Source organism: Pyrus communis, chromosome 6 (assembly GCF_963583255.1).
Source record: "Pyrus communis chromosome 6, drPyrComm1.1, whole genome shotgun sequence".
Classification (NCBI taxonomy): domain Eukaryota; kingdom Viridiplantae; phylum Streptophyta; class Magnoliopsida; order Rosales; family Rosaceae; genus Pyrus; species Pyrus communis.
In genome coordinates this window covers 3367907-3392316 of record NC_084808.1, presented here as the reverse complement: position 1 = coordinate 3392316, position 24410 = coordinate 3367907, and the positions used below count along the sequence as shown (strand labels likewise).

Genomic DNA, 24410 nt, shown 5'->3' with positions numbered 1-24410 from the left:
AACACAAAAGAGAACAAGGCCACCTAACAAGCTTTGGCCAGCCTAGAGAGAAGAAGGGCCTTTTGTTCCAAGTTGCTCACAAAAGTTGGTGAGTATAAAGAGGTATTATAGCCTCATCCCTCATGAACGTGTCTAAGAGGAAATGAGAGAAAAACACAAGCTCTCTTTCTCTCTAGAAGGTCGGCCACATGGGAAAAGATTGCTAGCATTTTCTTCCTCCCATGTCACTCATCTTCTTCCTCAATCATCATTGGTGTCGAAATTTAGAGGTCTTCGACTTCGGTGGCTTTTGGAGAATCCATTCAAGCATCCAAATGCAATAATCTAAAGATTAGAGTGATGAAGACGAAGGCTATGGAGTCCCCTAGTTCTATTAAAAAGATGATACAAATGATTGTACAAATATGTGGTAATTGTAGCATTACTCTTCTTTCTTTTCTTCTTTTGATCCACCTTTTTTTGAAGTCGATATCCATAATTAATAGAGGTGATGCTAATAAAGGATGGTCAAGGTTTTAATTTCGTGTTTCTTCTTTTGCTCATATTTCTAGTTGTAAAGCCCAACATGACAACAAGAGAATCTTTCATGCATGAATTAAATTTAGGGTTAATCTTAGTTTACTACCCTAAAATTTATTGATTTTCAACATTTGATACATGAAGTTTTTTTCATTCCAGATAAGTCATAATTTTGGGACACTTTCATATATCCGTTAAATTTTTTGTTAGAACCTCCGTTAACTGGTGACGTGGCAAGTGACGGATCCAGAATTTTAAACTCGGGGGGTCCCAATAATAAAGGTAAAAAAAATTTATAGATAAAAATAACATTTAAAAGTGAAATTATAATACATTTTATTCATGAATCATACGCAAACAATATTACAAGCGTCTACGACGATGTTTAATTGTGACATCCCACATCGCTTAGGGGAGTGGATCCTGTAAGCCTTTTGGGAGCTCACTGGTTTCGGGTTCTATCGGAACTCCGAAGTTAAGCGAGTTCGCACGAGAGCACTCCCATGATGGGTGATCCATTGAGAATTTCTCGTGTGAGTTCCCAGAAACAAAACCGTGAGGGCGTGGTTGGGGCCCAAAGCGGATAATATTGTGCTTCGGTGGAGTCGAGCCCGGATGTGGTGGGGCCCGTGCCGGGATGTGACATTCATAGTTTGAAAATGTTCCATTTGCAAGTGTGCTCTTTGGCTTGAAAAACCTTTCCATATTTCTTATCTCTACACTACACATCAAGAAAAAAACACAAAAAACATATACCAGTTAATCAATAAACAAAATTCCAGTAATTAAATGAGTATGCAAACATAAAATATATTTATAATCATATCAATAATAGATTATAAATCTCCATCAATAAGTAATATAATTTAGTTGAGATTAGATTAGAATACTAAAAAATCTTATTTGAATCTTGAACCAAATGGTGGTGGTGTGGATATTTGAAACAAATTGAGATATGATATTGGAGTAAAATTAAAATATGAGTTTGGGTGGGAATTTAGGATTTTAGGGTTCTGAGAATTGGGAAATTGAGGATTGGATATGTGAAAATGGGGGGTTTCAGGTTTTGGTAGGGGTAAGGGATGAGCAAGGTATGGGGATTCGGGAAGAGTGACGGGGGTCTTAGGGACTTAAAAACAAAAAGGAAGCAAACAACAGCATTTTGCCATTGTCTAATATTTTTATTTTTAAAAAAGGTTTTAATTAGTTGGCTAAAACGTGTGTTTTGGGCCAAGGTTGAAAAGGGCAAAATTTTCTTTCTTCCTCCGCGCATTCATCTTCCCTGTGAGGACGCCATTGATGCAGCTGCACAACCTTCATTCAAGTACGAGGCGTCCCTGCAAAATTTCAAGCAACGATTCAGGGGTCTTCGAGGTGTCCTGGGACTCCTAGGTCCCTCTATGGATCTGCCACTGGATGTGGCACCCACGTGGACAATGACTAGACGCCAAGTGTCAATATGGTGCCACGTGAATATTAAAAAAATTAAAAAATAGGGTAAATCTCAGTTTACAATGACTGGGTGCCCAAGTCATTGTCCATGTGGGCCATGTCACCAGTTAATGGAGTTTCTGACAGAAAACTTAACAGATGTATGAAAGTGTCCCAAAATTATGACTTTAGGTATCACTCTGGGACGAAAAAAACTTCATGTACCAAATGTTGAAAATGAAGAAACTTCAAGGTAATAAACTCAGATTAACCCTAAAAAATAATTTTGGGGATAACACTTATTCTGACACTCATTAATACTTTTGAGACATAAACATACATTTACATTTACGTACTTTCCATTTATATTTTTGGGAGATACATATTTAAGTTATACTCTAATGAGTGAGATGTAAATTAGGGATATGGTTTTTTCAAGTGGCTGATACTCACCTTTTGTAGATGTAAAAAAAAACTGTAAACTTATAGTTTTATTTATATTTACGACTAAGATGAGTATTAGCCAACTCAATAACATGCAGTAACTGAAAGAACTTAAACTAGGGTTTGAAAGATTGATTGCATTGTAAACTTTATGTGGTTATATAATTAAAACACAAACAAGGAGTTGGCTGACCTGATCGTGAAGCAATAGTCATTGGAGACCAAGCGGAGATGATGTAGGACGCGGCAACATCAAAGTCTTCTACAAAGCACCTAGCCGGACACAGCTACTTTATGGGGAGCATTTGTTGTGTATCTAGGGTTTATAGGGACCTTAGTATTTATACTCGCTAAGGCATTAAGGTTTTGTCCATAAAGGAATCCCAAATCCCACTTTTTTAGCCTATCAATTAGGTATCATAACCACATAAAATCAAGGACTTTGTCAATCTTACTTGTATTACAAGACACCTAATATAAGATCGATTTCTTTAGGAGATCAAATCACAATATCTACATTAGTCTCCAAAATTACATTCCTATTATATGTTGTAGACCATTTAAGGTTGATTTACATTGGAATAAATCCAACATTCTCCCACTAGTCTACAAATATAATATTTATGTTTACACTTGAGATTGGGGAAACTAATGTCACTTTAATGGGCATGTAGTTGTGATAACATCTTATCCTTGATACAAGTTTCTGTCAAATAAATCTTTCAACATGGAACTAACTAGGTTGTAAGGTTGACACAACCTAAAACCATCATAATCACAAATGCTAAAATCCTCATTCACATGAAAACACCGTCAAATTATGATTGCAGAGATGAACTTTAATTACCTGGATGTGTCTCAACTTTTATCACCTTAGGTCCTCTTATAATGCAAACTTCTAATGCAGTTCCAAACTTCATAAAACATAACTAATTCAACACCCACGAGCAAGATGAATTAACATGTTTTTTACACTGGTTCATACATCATATCAATTACTTTCGTGAAAAATTTTCAACACTTACAAGCAAGATGAAGAAAAAAAACATTCACAACTAATACAACATATAAATCAAGTCATGCCATTTTAAGTCGAACCAAAAGATTTAATCCACACATATGAGCAAGAAAAGATTATGTCACATCCCAGCCCGGGCCCCCACCACATCTCGGGCTCGACTCCACCGTAGCAAGATATTGTCCGCTTTGGGCCCCAACCAAGCCCTCATGGTTTTGGTTTTGTCTCTGGGAGCTCACACGAGAACTTCCCGGTGACCCCACCACATCTCGAGCTCGACTCCACCGTAGCACGATATTGTTCGCTTTGGGCCCCAACCACGCCCTCATGGTTTTGTTTGGGAACTCACACGAGAACTTCCCAGTAGGTCACCCATCATAGAAGTGCTCTCACGCGCTACTCGCTTAACTTCGAAGTTCCGATGGAACCCGAAGCTAGTAAGCTCCCAAAGGGCCTCGTGCTAGGTAGAAATGGGAATATACATATAAGGCTTAGAGGATCCATTCCCTTGGGTGATGTGGGATGTTACAATCCACCCTCTTAGGGGCCCGACGTCCTTATCGGCATACCACGGCCAGGGTTAAGCTCGGATACCAAATTGTCACATCCTAGCCCGAGCCCCCACTGTAGCACGATATTGTCCACTTTGGGCCCTGACCACGCCCTCACGGTTTTGTTTCTGGGAACTCACACGAGAACTTCCTAGTGGGTCACCCATCATGGGAGTGCTCTCGCGCGCTACTCGCTTAACTTCAGAGTTCCGATGGAACCCGAAGCCAGTGATCTCCCAAAAGGCCTCGTGCTAGGTAGAGATGAGAACATACATATAAGGCTTAGAGGATCCACTCCCCTAGGCGATGTGGGATGTTACAGATTAACTCTTCCATTATGATTTAAAATGCAATTTGATTAACTGGATATCAAATATATCATCATCTGATAATTGACCAACACATAAATATGTGACTCAATGAATCCAACTGGAGATTAAACTGAATACATGGATTCAAAAAACCATACATACCTTATGGGTCATCTGCAAATGTAAGCCATTACTAACATGAAACTCAAGCTCCCACTAATCTACAACATCGTCACTTAATTTGCAAATCCATACTTAAATCATACCTTTTGAAATATGCTTGTGGGAACACCCTTACTTAGTCAATGAATACATATCACTACAAAATTGTCTTTCTTTAACCTTTTCTTAACACCTTAATTAGCATAATCTCAATGAAAGGTAAAACTAAGACATTCACCACTGTTTATACAAAATCATGCATCCAACAACCACCTTATTTGTATTAATAATTCCATATTTATGCTAAGTCCCCATGAGCTTCAAAATTCTTTCTAAAGATTAACAAATAATCAACAAGGCATCCAAATGATTGCAAGTAAAAATATACACATACACCAAGTACTCATTCTTGCAACTTAAGCATATTATTGTCATTCAAGTCATGATGTACGTAATTCCAATTTCATCCACCAAAACACATATTCATGCTAGATAGAATAACACTTTAATAGATTGATGCAAGTCCACTTAATGCTCACAACTTTAGAACAACTCTCGCTAAGCTTTTAGAGTTTATACACTTATTCAAATAAGTTAATGAGTCTGAAGCCCAATTTTCTTTCACTAATTCTCCCAATTGGGCAAACAGTCATTCATACTTTCTTTCAAGGATGTACCTAAACAAAATTGCTTCATATTTTAGACATAATAAAATAGACATCACAACCAACATAAAGTTGTCAAACAGAATTTCAGCAATGAGTTACACTTACTTTAGAATTTATCATAATCAATTTATATGCCTAATTTCTACCAAAATTATACAGATCAAAATAGACATACTAATCTTCATAAAATAAAATTATAGAGCCGTTTTGGGTCATAATAGTAGTCTAAAGTGACGTCTCAAAAGACCAACGCAATCTGCCAGTAAAACTATCTATACAAGCATGGGTTACTAGTGAGTTCACCATAATTACAATACATAGCAAAAAATTACGAAAATTTGCAGACACATAGTACATTTTGGTGACCATTAGACGTGTCATTCATCCGATTTAAATCAATACATGCAATATGCCAGAAACAATTATGTGCATCTATCATGAATTTATGCATCCATAACAAATTCAATTTCATATCATTTCAATTTTGATGTCCAAAGGAAACTCTAGTGGTCAAATTTCATCCTCTAAATCGACATTATAGTTCAAATCGAAAAGATTTACAAGCATAAGACTTAAACAATGCGTACCTTAGCAATCCTTGATTAACCTTCATGGGTCCAATATTTTGCATCAACAAGTCTCATAAAGAGACACCAAAATACATCATGATGTAACCGATTTCCATGCCTTAAAAACCACAACCTATTATGGGGCTCACAGTGGAAATATATGTAACTGAAGGCATGAAACTTAATCCCCCAATAAAACTTCATTAAACTAGGTTAATTTACACCTGCGGGCAAGCAAATTAATTAGTTTCTAGTACTGGATTATATGTCACAAGAGTTTCCTTCATGAAAAAAACTTCAACACCTATGGGCAAGATGAAGCTTTCACAAACTCGTGTGAAATAAAACCCATACTATGCCATCTTAACTAAAACAAAAGAAACAATTCACCCCTACAAGCAAGAAGATTATCCTTTTTAATTCTAATTAAGATGCAATGTTGATCGAAGTAACTTAAAACCACAGTCCCAACATCAACTAAGCTACTACGACTTGCTTAGTTGACAAGACATTGATCATCTCTAGCTTGAAACATTACAAACATGACATGGATTAATTAGCTGTAAGTGACAAAATTATGAATTATGTGATTGAAATGGTTGAATTATATGAATATGCATATATTCATTAGAGCTCATCATGGCTGCACCCCGGTATTAGTGCTTCTCCCGGGGCCAGGGCCAGCCATCATGTGATTGTTCACATCCCGCACAGCATGCTCACCTTGGATCCAAGTCTGGTGCCAACCTCTCGTACAAACCATAATAGGTGGTTCCAACTCGTAGAATCGTGATTTATCGCATAGCTTTCACGTGATCGTAGCACTTGAACGTACATATTTATACCCAGCCTATCATACAGGTCACACTAGGTGACTCCGACTCATGTGCTAGCCTAGATTGATGAGCTATAAGTCTAGTCGTACAGGTCAAGTAAGGTGACTCCGATTGGCATACTATTTTATTTTAGTTGCACATCTGGTTTACATCTTTTAGTGGTGAAATATTATGACATGACATATCTCAATTTTCGCTGGTCTTGTGCATTGGTTTTTATACCTACGTAGTACTATTATTTTTTGGAAACTATACAGGTTTTACGGCGAGGGGTTATAACATTTTCAAAAGGTTTTTATTAAAACTTTATTTTCAGGCCCACTCACCCTTATTTTTCGCCCCTCTAGGTTCTAGTATCAGAGTTTTCGTATTGACGAGGATTATTGGCAAATCTTGGAGTAGAGGATTACCATCGATGATATAATTATCACCTTATTTTATTATACTCTACTTATGCTTTGTTATCACGTGTGAAATGGATTCACACCCTCTCACCGTGCACTCTTGTACTTAGGCACTTTTAGGTTTAAATTTGTTCATATCTTCCACATGAATACACTTTATGGTTTCGTTACCTTCCAGGTGTCAGCCAACACAGCTCGATTCAGAGTCCTAGTGGACATCCCGGGTTGGAGTGTGTCATAGAGGTAGGCATGTACATATAAGGCACATCACCCCCTCTCCGTTGGTCGATGTGGGATGTTACAATCCACCCCCTTTAGGGACTCAACGTCCTTGGCGGCACACCCGCACCACACGACATAGTGGCTCTGATACCATTATACCTATTGGGAAGTTCTCGCATGAGTTCCTAGAAACAAAACCGTGAGGGCGTGGCCAGGGCCCAAAGCGAACAATATCATACTACGGCGGAGCCGGGACTAGGATGTGACACATTCGGTAGACTCTAGCTGAACTGAGTCTATACGTTTGGGCTCCATTATACGACTGCATAGCAGCCTAACTTAACTGCAAATCAGCAAGCCAGGGAAGAAGGGCAAAGCCCAACAACGATAGGCTTGCTAGCTTTGGGCAGTGGTGAGAAGGGAAGCCCAACTTTCGCTGGCTTCTGGTTGACGCAATGCAAGCCCAGCAAGCAATGGCTTGCTGGCTAGTTTGGGGCGAGGGCACGGACAAGCCTAGCATAGGCTGGCTTGGTCTGGCCCAGGATGGACCATGAGAAAGCCTAGCAAACAAATGTTGGTATGCTGTTTTATAGGGCTACGGGCCCAACAACTTTCAAAACCCCAGGCCGTGGCTCATCCAAATATTTCCCAAGAATTTTAAATTCTTTTTCAAAATTTATAGGGTTTGAAAAATCCTAATTGCTTCTAATTTCTTTTGATTCTTTGGCTCACATATTCCACATAGCAAAAATTGCGTAATGCATGAATGTGTGTGTGTGTATATATATATATTGACAAATATATGAAATATATATATCGGAAGGTAAATATAAATGTAGAGGGTTCATGCATTATGAGAATGTTTTCATGCTTCATGGTCGTTTCAAATATCTTAATTTATTTTAAAAGAACTTGATTGGCAGAAAACAACTAAGCTTTTGAATTAATAGAAACTCCTTCTCTGAAAGCCGGAATTGCATCTCCAATGGGTTGTATCACGTTCAACAAAGAAAAATTAAATTGAATCAATAACATGTAGATCAATTTAATAAAATAATAAATTAATCATAAAAAGAATGATTAAAACATAATACTCTTTTGATTGAAGATCAAACTCTCTTTAGCGCAACGTTTATAGCGTGCTGATAATGTGTTATAGGCATAATTTACTGAACAATTATGGAGGCCATAAAGAGAGAGGGGGTGCGGCACATATAGAGAAGAAAGAGATGTGTAATTGTGAGCTGTGTTATCTCAATCCATTGTGTCTTTATTTATAGTAGTAGGAAAGATTAATTCCTTACCCTAATGTGATTACAATTCTAATAGAATAATATCTAATCCTAAAAAATATTTCAAGATATCCCTAGATACACTAGGATTTAAACAACCACGTCCCTAATCTAATAGGATTGCACCAACGGCCCATTTGATTCCTCAACCCAACCACCCGCTACTCTCACTAGGGTTTTAGACTATTAGTTTTTCATCGTACTGTTCCGGACTTTGGAGGTTTTGCCGCTCGAAGCCCTCCAGTTGCTGCAGAGGCTCTTCTCTCTTATTTGATCCGAATCGTCGAGAGCCATTCTTCCCCTTTCCTTCTCCACCCGATACCCTCCGAGTTTTGTTGCCGACCGAAGGCAGAGCATAAACAGCACTAACAATGGCGGGCCTCGTTCCTCCCCCTCCAACCGCGGCTGATACGATTCCGAAGCCGAAAGAGGATGAGAAAGTGGATTACTTGAATCTTCCTTGCCCTATTCCCTATGAGGAGATCCACCGTGAAGCTCTCAGTCAGTCTCTCTCTCTGTTCCTCCCTTTTTTGTTTCATTTTTCTCTCTCTAGTTTACACTGATTTGTTCTTTAATTTGAAAAGTATGTGGATTTGTGTTTATTCTTGTTAGGATTTAAACATTTGCTTTTCTGGGCTTTTATTTTACATGCAATTGATGAAAGTTTTATTGTGAATTAATATGTTATATAACTTATATTTGAATTATGAATTCTCGGAGAAATATGAATGTATTAGGTCTTGTAACTATCATTTTTGTGTCTCATGTTACACAGCCCGATTTTAGAAATCGAATGGAATGGCTTTTTATTTTTGGGTTTACTTGGACAATAAGACGAGATTATTTGTGTGTGTATGCAGTGTCTTTAAAGCCTGAACTGTTTGAAGGGATGCGCTTCGATTTTACTAAAGGACTCAATCAGAGATTCTCACTCAGTCACAGGTCTGACCGGACTTCCAATTCATTCCCATCATCATTCTATTTAATCCTTAGTATTTAGACACTGATCTGAATCATAACGCTCCTATGCCATCAGCGTGTTCATGGGACCTACGGAGATTCCTTCACAATCTCCTGAAACTATTAAAATTCCCACTGCTCACTATGAGTTTGGTGCCAACTTTATAGATCCAAAGGTAACTAACCGTCTTATGATATTAGTCATCTGGGAACTTTTCTATGACAAGTTGAATTTAAATTCCCACTTAAATATTTGGTGTCATGCAGTTGATGCTTTTTGGGAGAATGATGACTGATGGAAGGCTTAATGCAAGAGTAAAGTGCGATTTATCTGAGAATCTTACTTTGAAGGCCAATTCTCAGGTGATTTGAAAGACTGTTGAAGAACTTTATCTCTTTTTTTAATTTCAGACTTTGTGCAGATAATCTGTAATGTCTAAGCTAGTTAGTTAACTTCTCTGTGCTTCTTTCCAGCTTACCAATGAGCCTCACATGTCACATGGCATGGTCAATTTTGATTACAAGGTAAGACGTTGACTTTGGAATATCTTTCAGTTACTTTTCTTTTTATATAATGGTGTTCCAACCAGGAAGAGGTTAAACTTCTCTCTGAAACAAATTACATGCATTGCAGTCATTGTGAAAGAACTTTTATATAGCTATTTTAACTTTTAAGTACCTGTTTGGGACAACATTTTGAGCAATGTAGAAGTTTTTCTGTAGTAAAGGCGCTTTTTTGTGTTTCCATGTTTTGCTGCACTCAAAAGAAAACTTCCTGTTGGGTCATGCAAAAGCTAAAAACTGCTTGTGATAGAAAATGAGACAGTTGTATTAAATCTAGCTAAGAACTTTTTGTGGAGAACCATTAAGTTGTAGGCTTTATAGCAGAGAAACATCTTATGGTGGATGCAGTTACCCTCTTTAATAACTTTTTGTGGAGAACCATTAAGTTCCTTGTAATTTTAATTTAATTTCATCAATCCCTTTTACTTTTGAACAATAATCAGTAATATGGATGGCTAGTTGGTTGGTTTCAAAAATTGTTGCTTGATGGTTTATTGGGTCGAATTAGTTTTTATTTTCTTGCTGTCTGGTAGTTGGTAGTGTGGATAGTATGAGATTTTGGGAAGAATTTGGGTGGGTGAATTTAATTTTAGAAGCTTGTCTCCTTGGTTGTTAATTTTATTGTTGTCCAGGTAGGCAGGTACCATAATGGAACCATTTAGCCTTCATTTGACATATCTATTCTGGTGAATTGGGATTTTGGTTTTAGACTTTTAGGAGGTACTTAATGAGGTGGGGGTTGAGGAATTATCTTCTTTCCTGGTTGTTTTGCAAAAGGGTAGGTTTCGGATGCTAGAGTAGATTCAAGAAGATTGAATCTGGATCTTCAGCTTCCTACTTGTATGTCTTATTTGGAACTTAGTTTCACTATGACACAATGCTAGAATTTCTACCAGCAGGAAGGGGAAGCTGATTTTGCTCGTGGTAGGGTTAACATGTGCAATTTAATTCAAAGACAAGCAAATTGATGTATTTCAATTTTCTTCTCATTGGTGCATTTTTGTATAAGCAGGGTGAGGAGTGCTGATGGTATACATGTTCTCTGTCCAGTATCTCTAAGATTATTGCAGAATATATTCAGGGAGGTCAGTGAGTCGGGTGGTTACAGCAGGTTTTTATCCACTGTTAAGTGATAAGGCTTAAAGCCCTTTGAGAATTTATTGTGCTGGTAAGTCAAGGAGGTTCTAGGAGTATATAGGGGTTTGTGAATCATGGCGGATCCATATAGGGACCCAGGTGGTCCCAGGACCCTTCGGAAGCCCAAAGAAACACTTATGATCAACCTTTGTGACCCTCCAACAATTTGGGCAAGTGCAGTGGAGAGGCTTGTTGCCTCCATGGATGTGCTGGCAGCAGTGCTTATAACAAAGAAGACGAAGAGGTTTTTAATTTTTGTTTTAAAAGACCTAGCCAAAACAACAGCGTTTTTAAGCTAGGTCATTATAAAAAATTTAAAAACTAAAATATATCTTTTTTCTCTATAGGGCCCGAGAACCAGTCTTTTCCAGTATCCCCAAATTATATTTAACAACTCCCAGCCCCAATCGTCGCAACCTTCCAACTTTAAACCCAAGTTACCCTATTCCCCACCACCCACCACCATTTGTCGTTCCACTGCCCTTTAGCTGCCTAATTTTATTTCTTCCAAATTCATATAAGTTTTTTAATACTAGACTCTAGTCCCAACTCCCAATTAATAATATATATGTTACATTAACAAATTTTATCTTTGTAAAGTCACTAATTGTGTTATGTTGCTGAGGAGAATTTGACGGTTTTATTACATTTGAGAGTAATCTTGATTTATTCAATGAACCAAAATTACCAAATTTAATAGAAATAGTGATATGGAACCAAGTTAGTGTAAGATTTTTTTTGAACTTTTATGTTGGGACCCCCCGATCTTGAAAATCTGGATCCGCCATTGTCAACAGAGTTAGGTTTTGGGATTTGATTTGGTCATCTGTTTCAGTTGAATTTAGGGGGTGTTCTTTTCTAGTCATCTTCTAGATTGGATGGTAGTTGTGCCTTAGTTGCTTCTTAATCTAGTTTTATTTAAATTTTAGAAGTTATATGTAGTAAAGTAGGTCTGGTGTTTTGCTTTCAATTTGGACTTCTCCACAGTATTAAAAAAATACCAGGATTTTAAGGATAGCTATTAGAATTTGATTGGAATGACCTTTGATCTGCTTTAGGGATTAAGCGCAAGGGCTTTAAGAAGAAATGATTTAGACTTCCTTTCCTCCTCCCATCTGTTTACTTTTCCTCATTTTTTCAACAACTGGAACTCAATACACATGGGGGTGACCAAATGATGTGGTACTTTCTATTTGAAAACATTGTCCAATGTATATGGAGTTAATGCTCTTTTATTTGTTTTTAAATAACATGATTATTTGTTAATTTTTGTTCTGTATTTTGAGCTAACCACTTTGGTATTAATTTTCTAATAATCTTTCTGTACTTATATGGCTTTACCCACACATTGACTTCCTCTGTACAGGGCAAAGATTACAGGTCACAGTTTCAACTAGGAAATGGTGCATTGTTTGGAGCAAACTACATTCAGGTAAAATATTGGATACCGTATTCTCTGTTTAGCCTTTTCATTAGTTTATGACAAAAGAAAAGTTCTTTTCACAATAATTCTTATTGTTGTACACTCTAACTCTACATGTATTAATGAGCACAAAATGGATTCTATAAGTTTCCTTTACGTGAGAGGGTTCATTATTTGCTTCCCTTCTAGGCTTCTGTATCTTCGAATTTCTGGATAACTTATTTTCTTGTCATGTGTTAATTGGCAAAGATGCTATAGTTTAAATATTTGATAGGGTTTTTTTGTTTTGTTTCATGTAATGCTTTTTTCAGTTGGTGACTGAGCTGTTCTGTAATTGTTTATGGGCTTGCCATCAGTGGATGCCTTTTCCATGGTTTCTGTAATCTTTTTCATTTCTCTAAATTTCTGTGTTCTTTTCTTTCGGTTACAAAAGTTTATGTTTTCTCTTAATGAAGAAAAAAGTTATTTTGATTTTTGCATGTGTTGCGTATTTCACAACATTTTGAGAGAGCACTTAATACAAAAAGACAGAAATGTATAATCTGTATTAATTATGCTAAATATAATTTAACTATATGATGACCATGTCTTTTTGCCAATTACTATTAACTGCTTGTTTTCCAGCATTTATTTTTCATTTCCTTCGTTTTCCCAGCTTTTATCATTTCTATGATTCTATTAAGATGTAGAAGCTGTTATTGGCACTCCATAAAGGTCATCCTGCTCTCCTCGCTTATAAATCCAAGGAAGAAATTGCACTTCAAGTGAAGGATGACTTCTAGTGTGCCAATAACTGTTTCCTAAGATTTTGTCAAAACTCTTTTAGCTGTTAAAGCACTTGGATTTTATTTGAGCATGAACCAAAGGTAAATGGAGCAATAAAAGTAAGTATATAATATAATTACAGGAATGACTCAAAATTTATCGTCTTACTATTAGTAGTGACATGTATTATGAGTTACACTGGCATTTATTATGTATTCTCCATTGTTTTTCCCTGTAATTAATTGTTCCATTTTAATTCCTAGTGATAAGCATATTTTGTTGCCTTTATGTCAATGGCACACCCAGGGGATCATTTGGAAGTGCATTTAAAATGACTGAAAGAGCTTTTGGTGAAAATGTGTTTGGAACGAATCCTTTGTAAAAACGTAAGTGAATCTTGGAAAAGCACTTGAAGTGCATGCTTCTTCCAGGAAGCACTTCAAGTGCTTTTGGAACCCAAAAACATTTTCTTTAAAAGCGGTTTCAGTCATTTTAAAAGCACTTCCAAATGAGCCCTAGTTCTCTCTATTGATTTACCTAGCGCATTTTACCAATCTTCAAAGTGCTTATTACTTTTCAGAGTGTGACGCCCCATCTGGCTTTGGGTGGTGAAGTGTTCTGGGCTGGTCAGCATCGGAAGTCTGGTATTGGCTATGCTGCTCGGTATAACACAGACAAGATGGTAAAGTCTTGAAGCCTTAAATTATAACTTCCTGGTTATCCGACATAATGTTTTCATTGCATCTGACTGTTGTTTACTCATTTATTCTTGTATGGAAACAAGATATTAGTTTGTTTGTTGCATTCTATGGCACCAGAAAGGCATCAAGATTTGTGCATGTAGAATGTATCTAAAGTTAACTGTATGCTTGCTCACTCTTGTTTCTTTTTTCAAAAACCTTGTTTCATGCCACAATTTTAGGGTGAAGTAAGTCTTGGCCCATGATGTAGAGTTAAAACATCATGAACATTTATTGCAATGTTTCCTTTTGAAATTAATTTTATGAAACTCTTACCATTGTAAGGGTTGGTTCAAAAATGATGTTGAAATAATTGGAAATAAAGGAAACTAATGATATGACAGATCAATTGGAAATGAGGAATACTTTTTTTTTTTCAATAAACCAAATAATTGCTTACTAATAATTGGATGGGGTTGCAGGCTCATTGTCTCTATTGTAGAGGATATGTGGCTAAGATCCTCCACATTAAACATTGGACTAATGCTACTATTTTCATGTACCTTAGATCCACCATTTGAGTACCGCAGCTTTCCTTCTTTTTTGGTCTGAGGGTTGAGTACCGCAGGGCCCTGCTTTCCTTCTGTTTTTTGTCTGAGGGTCCTGCTTTCCTTGAGTGAAATATCTTTTTTTTTTTAAATTATAAATATAAACTCTTCATCCAGGACCAGGAGAGAAGTAGCCCACTTCTGAAGTAAAAAAAAAACCTCATAACTGCAGTAACTCCCTAATTCTTAGAGGAAGCTTCAAAGCAAAACAGAAATCAAGGGTTACAAAACATTGTGAATGGTCTTCATAATCATCTTAGGTACTGTTTCAAGCAAGACCTGCCCATTCTATGAACAAAGGTGATATAGGGTTATAGGAAATTAAGCCCCAAAATGTTGAACCTTGAAAGGTCAACCTCAGCTTATTGAACATAAGGAGTATGCTAACCGTTGTATGACCGGGCAACTCTTAAACAAACTCCACTACATTTGTTTTCATATGAGATTTCCTGTGTATGACTGGGCAACTCTAAAACATATTCCACTGGATTTTGTTTTCATATGAGATCTCCTTTGTATGACTGGGCAACTATAAAACAAACTCTACTGGGTTTTGTTTTCATACGAGATTTTGACTCAAGTAACTGTTGAGTGATTCATACCCTAATCCAACTTTTCTTTGCACCCCCAGGTTGCCACAGGGCAAGTCGCTAGTACCGGAATGGTTGCTCTTAGCTATGTACAAAAGGTGTCTGATAAGGTGAGAAAAGTTTATCTATTTTAACCTTTTATATTGTTGGATATCTTGATGGAGTTTTCCTTTTTTATGGTTTCTCCGAAGTCTTTCTTACAGTCTTTCTTTCTTGTAGGTTTCTCTTGCATCAGATTTCATGTACAACTACATGTCAAGAGATGTCACAGCTAGTTTTGGTTATGATTACATTCTTCGACAGGTAGCTTTCGTATTTTAATGTCCAAATATTCATGAATCATTATAATGGTGTAGTGGGAGATGTATAAATCAATGATTCCTATTTCATTGCAATAAATAGACAATCTCTTTTTCTTCTTATGTTGTGATCTTACTAGTAGGTGAACATTTTAGGGTTTAAGTTACACAACCAGTGGTATCGGATTGCTGCTGGAGTATGTTACCACCTAGTAGGTGAACAGTTTCATGAAACATGATTTCTTGGACATTGTGGCCTGTTTAATTCTGTGCGGACCTTGATCCAGATTCAGGTTCAGTCTGGCATCATAAGATTGTTATGTATATACGCAGTGTATCCATGCAATACACAAAAAATGCTGCCTTGTCTTTTGAAAACCTATATATGGATTTTTTTCCTCGGTGTTCTATTGCACTGATAGAAAACCCAGTTCATGTCTCATCATGAATTTTGTTTGTGCCCTTGGTCGTGATGGCGTCAAGGAGGATTGTATGCTTACCTAATTTGTGTTGGTAAATCAAATATGAATTTTTAAGCATCGACTGTTCTTGGCTAACTTTTATCATTGTTGCAGTGCCGTCTTAGAGGAAAGATTGATTCCAATGGCACCGTAGCTGCATTTTTGGAGGAGCGACTAAATATGGGTCTTAATTTTGTTCTTTCTGCAGAGGTGAGGATTGAGCAATGTTGTGTGTGCCCTTCTTCCTCTTCTCAATTAGGTGAACTTTTTTTTGCCACTTCTTTGTCAAGTACTAAAATATACGCCTTGCAGATTGATCACAGAAAGAAAGACTACAAATTCGGGTTTGGATTGACTGTCGGGGAGTAAAGTGCAGGACCAATGCTGTTTCGTCATTCTTGCGGGCAAGATATCTCTTTATTTTTCCATTCGAGTTGAACTAGAGATCCCTGTATACTTAATCCCGGGTAACATTATCACAGGGTGGGATCAGTTGAGCCCGTTTTAGTGGCCGGTGTCTGTTTGGAGTTCCCTTTATTTCAGTTAAGAGTTGTAGAATAAGATTTCTAAATAATTCAAATTGTATTTATAGTCACAACATTAACCTTTGTTCGAAAAAAGAAACTTTATTTCTTGAACGAATCTGATGATCCTCTACCACAGTTTCTTCAGTGCCAACCCACCCCCCCCCCCCCCCCCTCTCTCTTTCCTTCTTGTTCAAAATTGTTGATTAATTTGTATGACCAACGGGGAACTTTTTTATTAATCCACATAATCTTGTGGTTGCAACCTCTTTTTTACTTGCACATGATTTTGCAAAGTCATCCATGTTACACGACCACCTTATATTTTGTCCTTGAGAATCATTTCATACTCCTTTTTCTCGAAACAACGAATCATTTCATACTTGGAACATTCTGAAAAGTTGGCTACCTATATGAGCTTCTAGCTAAATTTTAGCCAAGTCCATGCAAATTCATCCATATTTATCGTGCCAAGCCATGTTACGATATTAACATCGTACATAAATCACGCCTGCCAAAGGGGGCGCAAGCCATATGTATCAAGGCTTGAAAGTGAATCGTGGTTTGGATGGTTACAGAAGTTTATTGGACTACATGAAACTAAGGTTATGGAAGATTGGGCTACTTGGGAGCACCAAAAGTTCAAGCCCATAGTTTTGAGTTTCACATAGGATAGTCTGATGGAACAGACCAAGTAGCCCCTTCCCTTGCAAACCAAATAGGGCACTTACAAAACAGCCAAAACCAAAAGCTGACCTGCCTAGAGAATCATGTTCAAACATAGAGTTGTGCGCTTCATTAAGGAGAGAAGTGATCTTTCCCTTCCAAGCTTATACAGTAAAACAAGGAGCGTTGCCAAAAGAGAAGTATGTGGAAATTGACTATGGATTTTTGCAATTGCTATACACATTAACCACAAGAAATTTATTTAATCGAATTTTTTTTTTATTTTTTTTTATTTTTTTTTATGGATTTTTGCATTTATCATCTTACGAGAATAGAGTATGGTATAGATCAACCAGAAGAGGTATGTGTTAACTGAAGCAACCATTGTTGACTAAAGAATTAGGAAATCAGACATGAAATCCATTGTAATTAATAGAGTAGTTGTAAGCAGTAAATTTAGATATAGGCAGTAGTTTCATAGCAGTTTTTTATTGACTTCTTGTATTGGTTTCATACCTGATCATCATTGCTTGTATTCCTATATAAATCCTCCGATTGGGAGATGAATATATCAAGAAATTAACTCTATTTTGGCATGGTATCAGAGTCATTCTGATCCAAAAAAAGAGTTTCTATTCTGATTAACCTACTGGCACTAATGCCATCTACCCCATAAGACCTACAGAATAGCAGGCCCTTTACTTTCATACCAATCCAATCTCTCTTTTTGGCCATATCTGCCAACATCACTACTCATATTGAGCTTGTTAACTATATACATTCCGCTGCATCTCTACCCATCTTCTGTCCATTTGCAATATCTCCACGAACCCATAAAACTTTCCAAAAAACAAAAAAAATTTAAATACTACCGCATACCCTATAAACCATACCCGTTGGAATCACCCAACAAACCCGTGCCGTTGCCTCTTCCTTCTTGCATTTTGTTCCTGCATCTCTCTCTGTGAGACTGGCTCTCTCTTGTTTCAATAAAGAGAATTCGTTGCAGTAGTAATGGGTGGCTCCAAGACCACTGTTTCAGCTGCTGTTACACAAAATGATATGTCTCTGCATATCACCCTAGACAAGTTGGATGGGTCCAACTATTCCTCGTGGTCCCAAAGTGTCCGCATCTGCATCACTGGCAGAGGCAAATGGTCTTATGTCAGTGGAAAAAAGAAGGCACCAGCAGAAGCTGATGCATCGTATGCTATATGGGAGGAAGAGAATGCCATGGTTCAATCTTGGCTTCTCTACTCCATGACCAGAGATTTGCGTGCCATTTTTCTCCGACTCTACTGCAAAAGATGTTTGGGATGCTGTTACCCAAACTTACTTGATTGAAAAAGATGCATCAAAATTATATGAACTTCGCCGTCAAGCACTGGCGACTCGCCAGAATGGTGAGCCTTTATCTGCATATTATCGTAAACTTCATCAAACATGGCAGAAATAGACTTCTTGCGTCCTGGAAAATTGAAATGTGCTGATGATGTTGCTGCTCGAGAGACAGAAATTTCAGAAGAAAGATTGTATGATTTTCTGGCTGGCCTTGATCCTCATTTAGATCATGTTCGTAGTCAAGTTTTGACTCAAACACCTTTGCCATCTGTTCGTGCTGCTTATGCTCTTGTGAATGCTGAAGCAAGTAGGCAAACCATTATGTTGGTTGGCCCACAAGTGGAAGGATCAGCCATGGTAGCTTCTCCGTCTCGATTTCCCTGTAGAGTCTCAAATTCTCGATCAGGTGGATCTAAAGTTACTGATACAAGGAAGTGTACTTATTGTGACAAGGATAAGCATACTAGAGACACTTGTTTTAAGTTGCATGGATATCCTGATTGGTGGGTTCAAAAGAAGGAAAATCAAAAGAAAAGCATTGTTGGATCACAAGCACACCTGACTACACCAACGCCTTCCGTGCCTCGAGTAGATCAATCTGCTCACTCAGTTTCTCCTACTACTGCTTCCACTTCCTTAGTCAACGCATGTAACTTTGGTTTTGCCTTGAACACCACATTTGGTGCTCCAAATAAACCTTGGATCATTGATTCAGGGGCTTTTAACCATATGACCAATAACTCTTCATGGTTTGCTTCTCACACAACTCCACCTTTAAATACCGTTAAAGTTGCTAATGGTATTTCCACTCCAGTGCTTGGAGTAGGCTCCATCTCATTAGCACCATGCCTATCTCTCTCGTTTGTTTTACATGTTCCTAATCTTTCTCACAATTTGCTTTCCATTGGTAAACTTACAAATCAACTAAACTGTCTTGCCATCTTTTCTCCTACTCATTGTTGGTTTCAGGATATTCGAACGAAATCATTGATTGGTCATGGTAGAGAGAGGGGAGGTCTATACTACTTGGACTTACCACCAGATTGTGAGAAGACAAGTTACAGTTGTCAAGTGGAAGCTAAACAATTTGAAGCTTCTGAAAAAAATTTGGTTATGGCACAAAAGATTGGGACATCCTTCGTTTCAGTACCTGCAATATCTATTCCCTCTTTATTTTCTAAAGTCAAGGTTTCTAATTTCCATTGTGAAACTTGCATCTTTTCTAAAAATCATCGTGTCTCATTTCCTTTAAGTTCCAATAAAAGTGATGTTCCTTTCTCTCTTATTCATTCAGATGTTTGGGGACCATTTCATAATCCTACTTATACTGGCGCTAAATACCTTGTCTCTTTAATTGATGACTACACTCGAGTTTCTTGGGTATACTTACTAAAAAGTAAGAGTGAGGTTATGTCTATTTTTTCAATCTTTCATCAAATGATTCAAACCCAATTTAATGCTAAAATTCAAGTTTTTCGATCTAACAATGGGAAAGAGTATTTGAATTATGGACTTGGAACATTTTTTCAACAAGAAGGTACCATTCATCAAACATCTTGTCCACATACTCCTCAACAGAACGGTATAGCAAAACGTAAAAATCGTCACCTCTTGGATGTGGCTCGATCTATGCATGTTCCTAAACGTTTTTGGGGTGATGCCATTCACACAACGGTTTTTCTTATCAACCGCATGCCATCACGTGTTCTCCAATTTCAAACACCTATCCAAACCCTTTCCCAATATCATTCTCTTCCTTCACTCCTTCATATTCCTCCAAAAGTGTTTGGTTGTGTCTACTATGTTCACGTCCACATGCAAAATCATGATAAGTTGGATCCTCGAGCCATCAAATGTATGTTTATTGGCTATTCTGCTACTCAGAAAGGGTATCGATGTTACTATCCTCCCAATGGGAAAATTTTTGTCTCTATGGATGTTACCTTTCAGGAACAAGAGGCTTATTTTTCAGAGGGAGATTCGGCCACTTATCTTCAGGGGGAGATAGGGAGTAAGGAGGAAGAGCAGTTGCCACTTGACATTGGTGGTATGCATTTTTCGGATGAACACTTGTCTGATGCCGGTGATGGTGCAAATTTGCCTAATGATGATGCAACGAGTGGAAAAATATTGAAGGTGTACGAGAGGACAAGAAAAAAGGGAGATAAAGGAAAAGAAAAAGAAAAAGTGGATGATGAGATAGACCACCCACAAACAAAACCCCTCATTGACCAACTCTCTGACCAATCAGTTGCTACTCGTACGAATTATCCTGAGGTAACCACTCACTCTCCCTCTATTCAACCTACTATATTTGATGAGTCCAATCATGAGATTTCATTAAGTGCTGATCCAAGTGATTCAAATGAACCACATCATGAGTCTCAGGGTTCTCGTTATCCTATTCGAGAAAATCGAGGGATACCTCCTATTCGTTATGGTCATTCTTCTACAAAGGGTATTCAATATCCTATATCTAATTTTGTTTCATCTCATCGCTTGTCAGACTCTTATATAGCTTTTGCAAACCAATTGTCATCAGTCTCAATGCCTAATAAGTTACAGGATGCTCTTAAAAATCCAAAATGGAAAAAAGCTATGATTGAAGAGATGGAAGCTCCTTGAAAAAACTCCACTTGGGAACTGGTTAAACTTCTTGAAGACAAGAAACCTGTTGGGTGTAGATGGGTGTTCACAGTAAAGCAAAAAGCTAATGGTTCAGTGGAGAGGTACAAGGCTAGATTGGTAGCCAAAGGTTATACTCAAGCCTATGACATTGATTATCAGGGGACATTTGCTCCGGTAGTGAAGATCAACACTATTAGGGTTCTTATGTCATTGGCAGCAAATCTAGGGTGGCCTCTACGACAGTTTGATGTGAAAAATGCATTTTTACATGGAGACTTGGATGAAGAGGTATACATGGATCTTCCTCCTGGATTCACTACCACTTGCGATATTGGCAAAGTATGCAGGTTGAGAAAGTCCTTGTATGGATTGAAGCAATCACCAAGGGCATGGTTTGGCAGGTTTGCTCAATCGATGAGAAATTATGGGTTCAAGCAAACTCAGGCTAACCATACCTTATTTCTTAAGCATGATAGAGGTAAACTTACAGCCTTAATTGTTTATGTGGATGATATGGTGGTTACAGGTAATGAAGTCGAGGAAATTCAAAAACTTCAAAAGTATCTAGCCAAGGAATTTGAAATGAAGGACTTGGGTATTCTGAAATATTTCTTGGGTATTGAAGTTGCAAGATCAAAGCATGGCATTTTTCTTTCTCAAGAGAAATATGTTATAGACTTGTTAACTGAGACTGGGATGTTAGCTTGTAAACCCGCAAACACACCAATTGAGCAAAACCATAGATTGGGAGACTATCCTGATCAAGTTTCAGCTAACAAGGAAAAATACCAAAGATTAGTTGGGAGGTTGATTTATTTGTCTCATACACGACCTGACATAGCCTATGCTATAAGTGTGGTGAGTCAATTTATGCATAGGCCAAGTGAAGCCCACATGGATGTTGTACAATGCATTCTCAGGTATTTGAAGTCTGCTTCTGGAAAAGGCTTGATGTTTTTCAATCATGGACATCAAGAAGTTGAAGGATACACTTACGCAGATTGGGCTGGGTCAGTAACTGATTGCAGATCGACTTCTGGATACTTTACATTTGTTGGAGGAAATCTAGTTACTTGGCATAGTAAGAAGCAACAGGTAGTGGCTAGATCCAATGATGAAGCTGAATTTAGAGGTATGGCACACGACGTGCTAGAATTGTTATGGCTCAAGATTTTGTTGAGAGAATTGGGTTTCAATTCTACAAAGCCATCAAATCTTTATTGTGATAACAAAGCTACCATTAGCATTGCTCATAATCCAGTTCAACATGATCGTACTAAACATGTTGAAGTGGATAGGCACTTTATTAAGGAAAGGTTGGTTGAAGAGTGATGACCAGCTAGCAGATATTTTAACAAAGGCAATGTCAAGTAGGATTTTCCATCTTTCACTTAGCAAGTTGGGCATTCGAGATATTTATGCACCAACTTGAGGAGGGGTGTTAACTGAAGCAGCCATTGTTGACTAAAGAATTAGGAAATCAGACATGAAATCCATTGTAATTAATAGAGTAGTTGTAAGCAGTAAATTTAGATATAGGCAGTAGTTTCATAGCAGTTTTTTTATGACTTCTTGTACTGGTTTCATACCTGATCATCATTGCTTGTATTCCCATATAAATCCTCCGATTGGGAGATGAATATATCAAGAAATTAACTCTATTTTGGCAGTATGCATAAAAGTATTTGGCCCAAGGAGGAATCCTATGGGAAATATCCATCATCCTTTGTGCTTATAATTTTTCATGCAAGAAAAACAAGCAAGTTGGGAAACATCTGAGTTCCTAAAAACATTTAGATGAATTTGATGAAGTACTTTTGAAACGGTTGTTTATAAAATAGAAGTCGTTAATTTGGTTGTAGTTTGATCCCTATCCTAATTAATAATTGTGTAAAGATGGCCACATTGTACATTACATAATTTGGGATTAGACTAAGCAATTGGCTCTTATGATAGAAAGTTAAATGGGTCATCTACATAAAATGCACAAATTATAGGATCGATTTCAAGCTAGCATGTGACATTTGAAGACAACTCATACTCAAAATCACGGAAGTTTTACATTTAAGCACATCCTTTTGTTAGACCATTTATATGTTTGTAGAGTCTTTAGAGATACGCTCCCAACTTAATATCAAGCTTATAGTTTATTGCAAAGCTGGAACGGCGCAAAAGAAAATGCCTTACAATGTGCAATTTGTTCTGCTTCAAGTTCACAAACAAAGCAATGGAGCTGCTGGGGATGAATGGTACACAAGCAAGGAATACCATCTTCTCAGCACCCTATGAAGCCTTCGGGTTGGGATCATGCAACGTGACTACACGTACGGTCATCTCATTCACCTTAACCCATCCGCCAACTCTTTGCGAGGCATCTTGGCTTTTATGGTTTTGCAAGAACAAGGCAAGTTAATCACAAGCGGGACCATGTACTGCAAAGTAAAGAATTGCACGCATGAGAATTGAAATGAAAGGGTTATGTTGCGGTGCGTTTTCACACACTAAAACTGAAATCCCACAAAGGTGCATGCGAGTGTGCTAGATATCAGACACACGATGTTTACCAGAAAACGAAGGCAACTGATCAAATATATGCAATCATGATCTCATTCTGAAAGGGCATAAGTTGACAAAATGACTCTCCAAGGACTTTGAAGTTAGAATAACTAAATATAAGAAAAGAGCTCCTTCTGCTAGACCAAAGGTGCATATAAAATTATAAATCAATGTTAATGGGAACTGGTCATTTATAGCACACGGTGTGGCACCCCAGAGATTAAACAAGATTACGTAACTTCATAGGTAAAATCCTATGATAGGAAGGTGACTTATCTTCAGCAAAGGCAGTCTAAGAATTGGCCTAAGTATCTGTAGGTCAATCTGTAAGAATTCTTCAATTCCTTGAGCTTCAAGGAGGGACCATAACTAGACTGGGCAACAAGTAGCAGTTGATAAATAAGGTTGAAATAGTAGGCTTGTGATAATTCAGTTATAACCATTAGATTAATATATTGAACCCGACACCTCGTCCTTGAAAAAATTTAAAGAATATAAATGGATTCCAACTATGTCCTTGAAGCATGTATGTTAATAGCGAGTCCATAAGAAAAGTTCAATGACCAACATACAGATCTTAAGGTGCAGGGCTTTAAAGTGAGTCTGTGTCCGCCTCTCTGTTGTAGTAGTGTAGATTAGTCCTAATACTGTTAGGAGTAGACCATGAGTCCTAGTATATCAGTGATTGATACAGGTAGAATACATGCTTGTAGCTAGATATGTTATTCCTTAAAAAAAAAAAAAAAAACAGCTAGATAATGTTTGGGAATCTTACTGGAAG

At 37.5% G+C, this 24410-nt stretch overlaps 1 protein-coding gene across 1 annotated transcript; it reads left to right on the top strand.

Annotated features, from left to right (window-relative positions):
• Positions 1–8592: 8592 nt before the first annotated feature.
• LOC137737914 (mitochondrial import receptor subunit TOM40-1-like) lies at positions 8593–16585 on the top strand. The gene is made up of 11 exons (XM_068477497.1): positions 8593–8928; positions 9288–9369; positions 9464–9563; positions 9655–9750; positions 9862–9912; positions 12455–12520; positions 13857–13958; positions 15196–15264; positions 15374–15457; positions 16029–16124; positions 16227–16585. Exons 1-11 carry the CDS (start codon positions 8799–8801, stop codon positions 16281–16283), a joined length of 933 nt encoding a protein of 310 aa, XP_068333598.1. The 5' UTR covers positions 8593–8798; the 3' UTR covers positions 16284–16585.
• Positions 16586–24410: the final 7825 nt, after the last annotated feature.

Excerpts from the sequence above, each read along its gene's own strand:
- LOC137737914 (XM_068477497.1), top strand. The coding sequence starts at position 8,799 with ATGGCGGGCCTCGTTCCTCCCCCTCCAACCGCGGCTGATACGATTCCG. Across the intron at positions 8,929-9,287 it reads GATCCACCGTGAAGCTCTCA|TGTCTTTAAAGCCTGAACTG; the intron begins GTCAGTCTCTCT and ends GTGTGTATGCAG. Across the intron at positions 9,370-9,463 it reads AGATTCTCACTCAGTCACAG|CGTGTTCATGGGACCTACGG; the intron begins GTCTGACCGGAC and ends CTATGCCATCAG.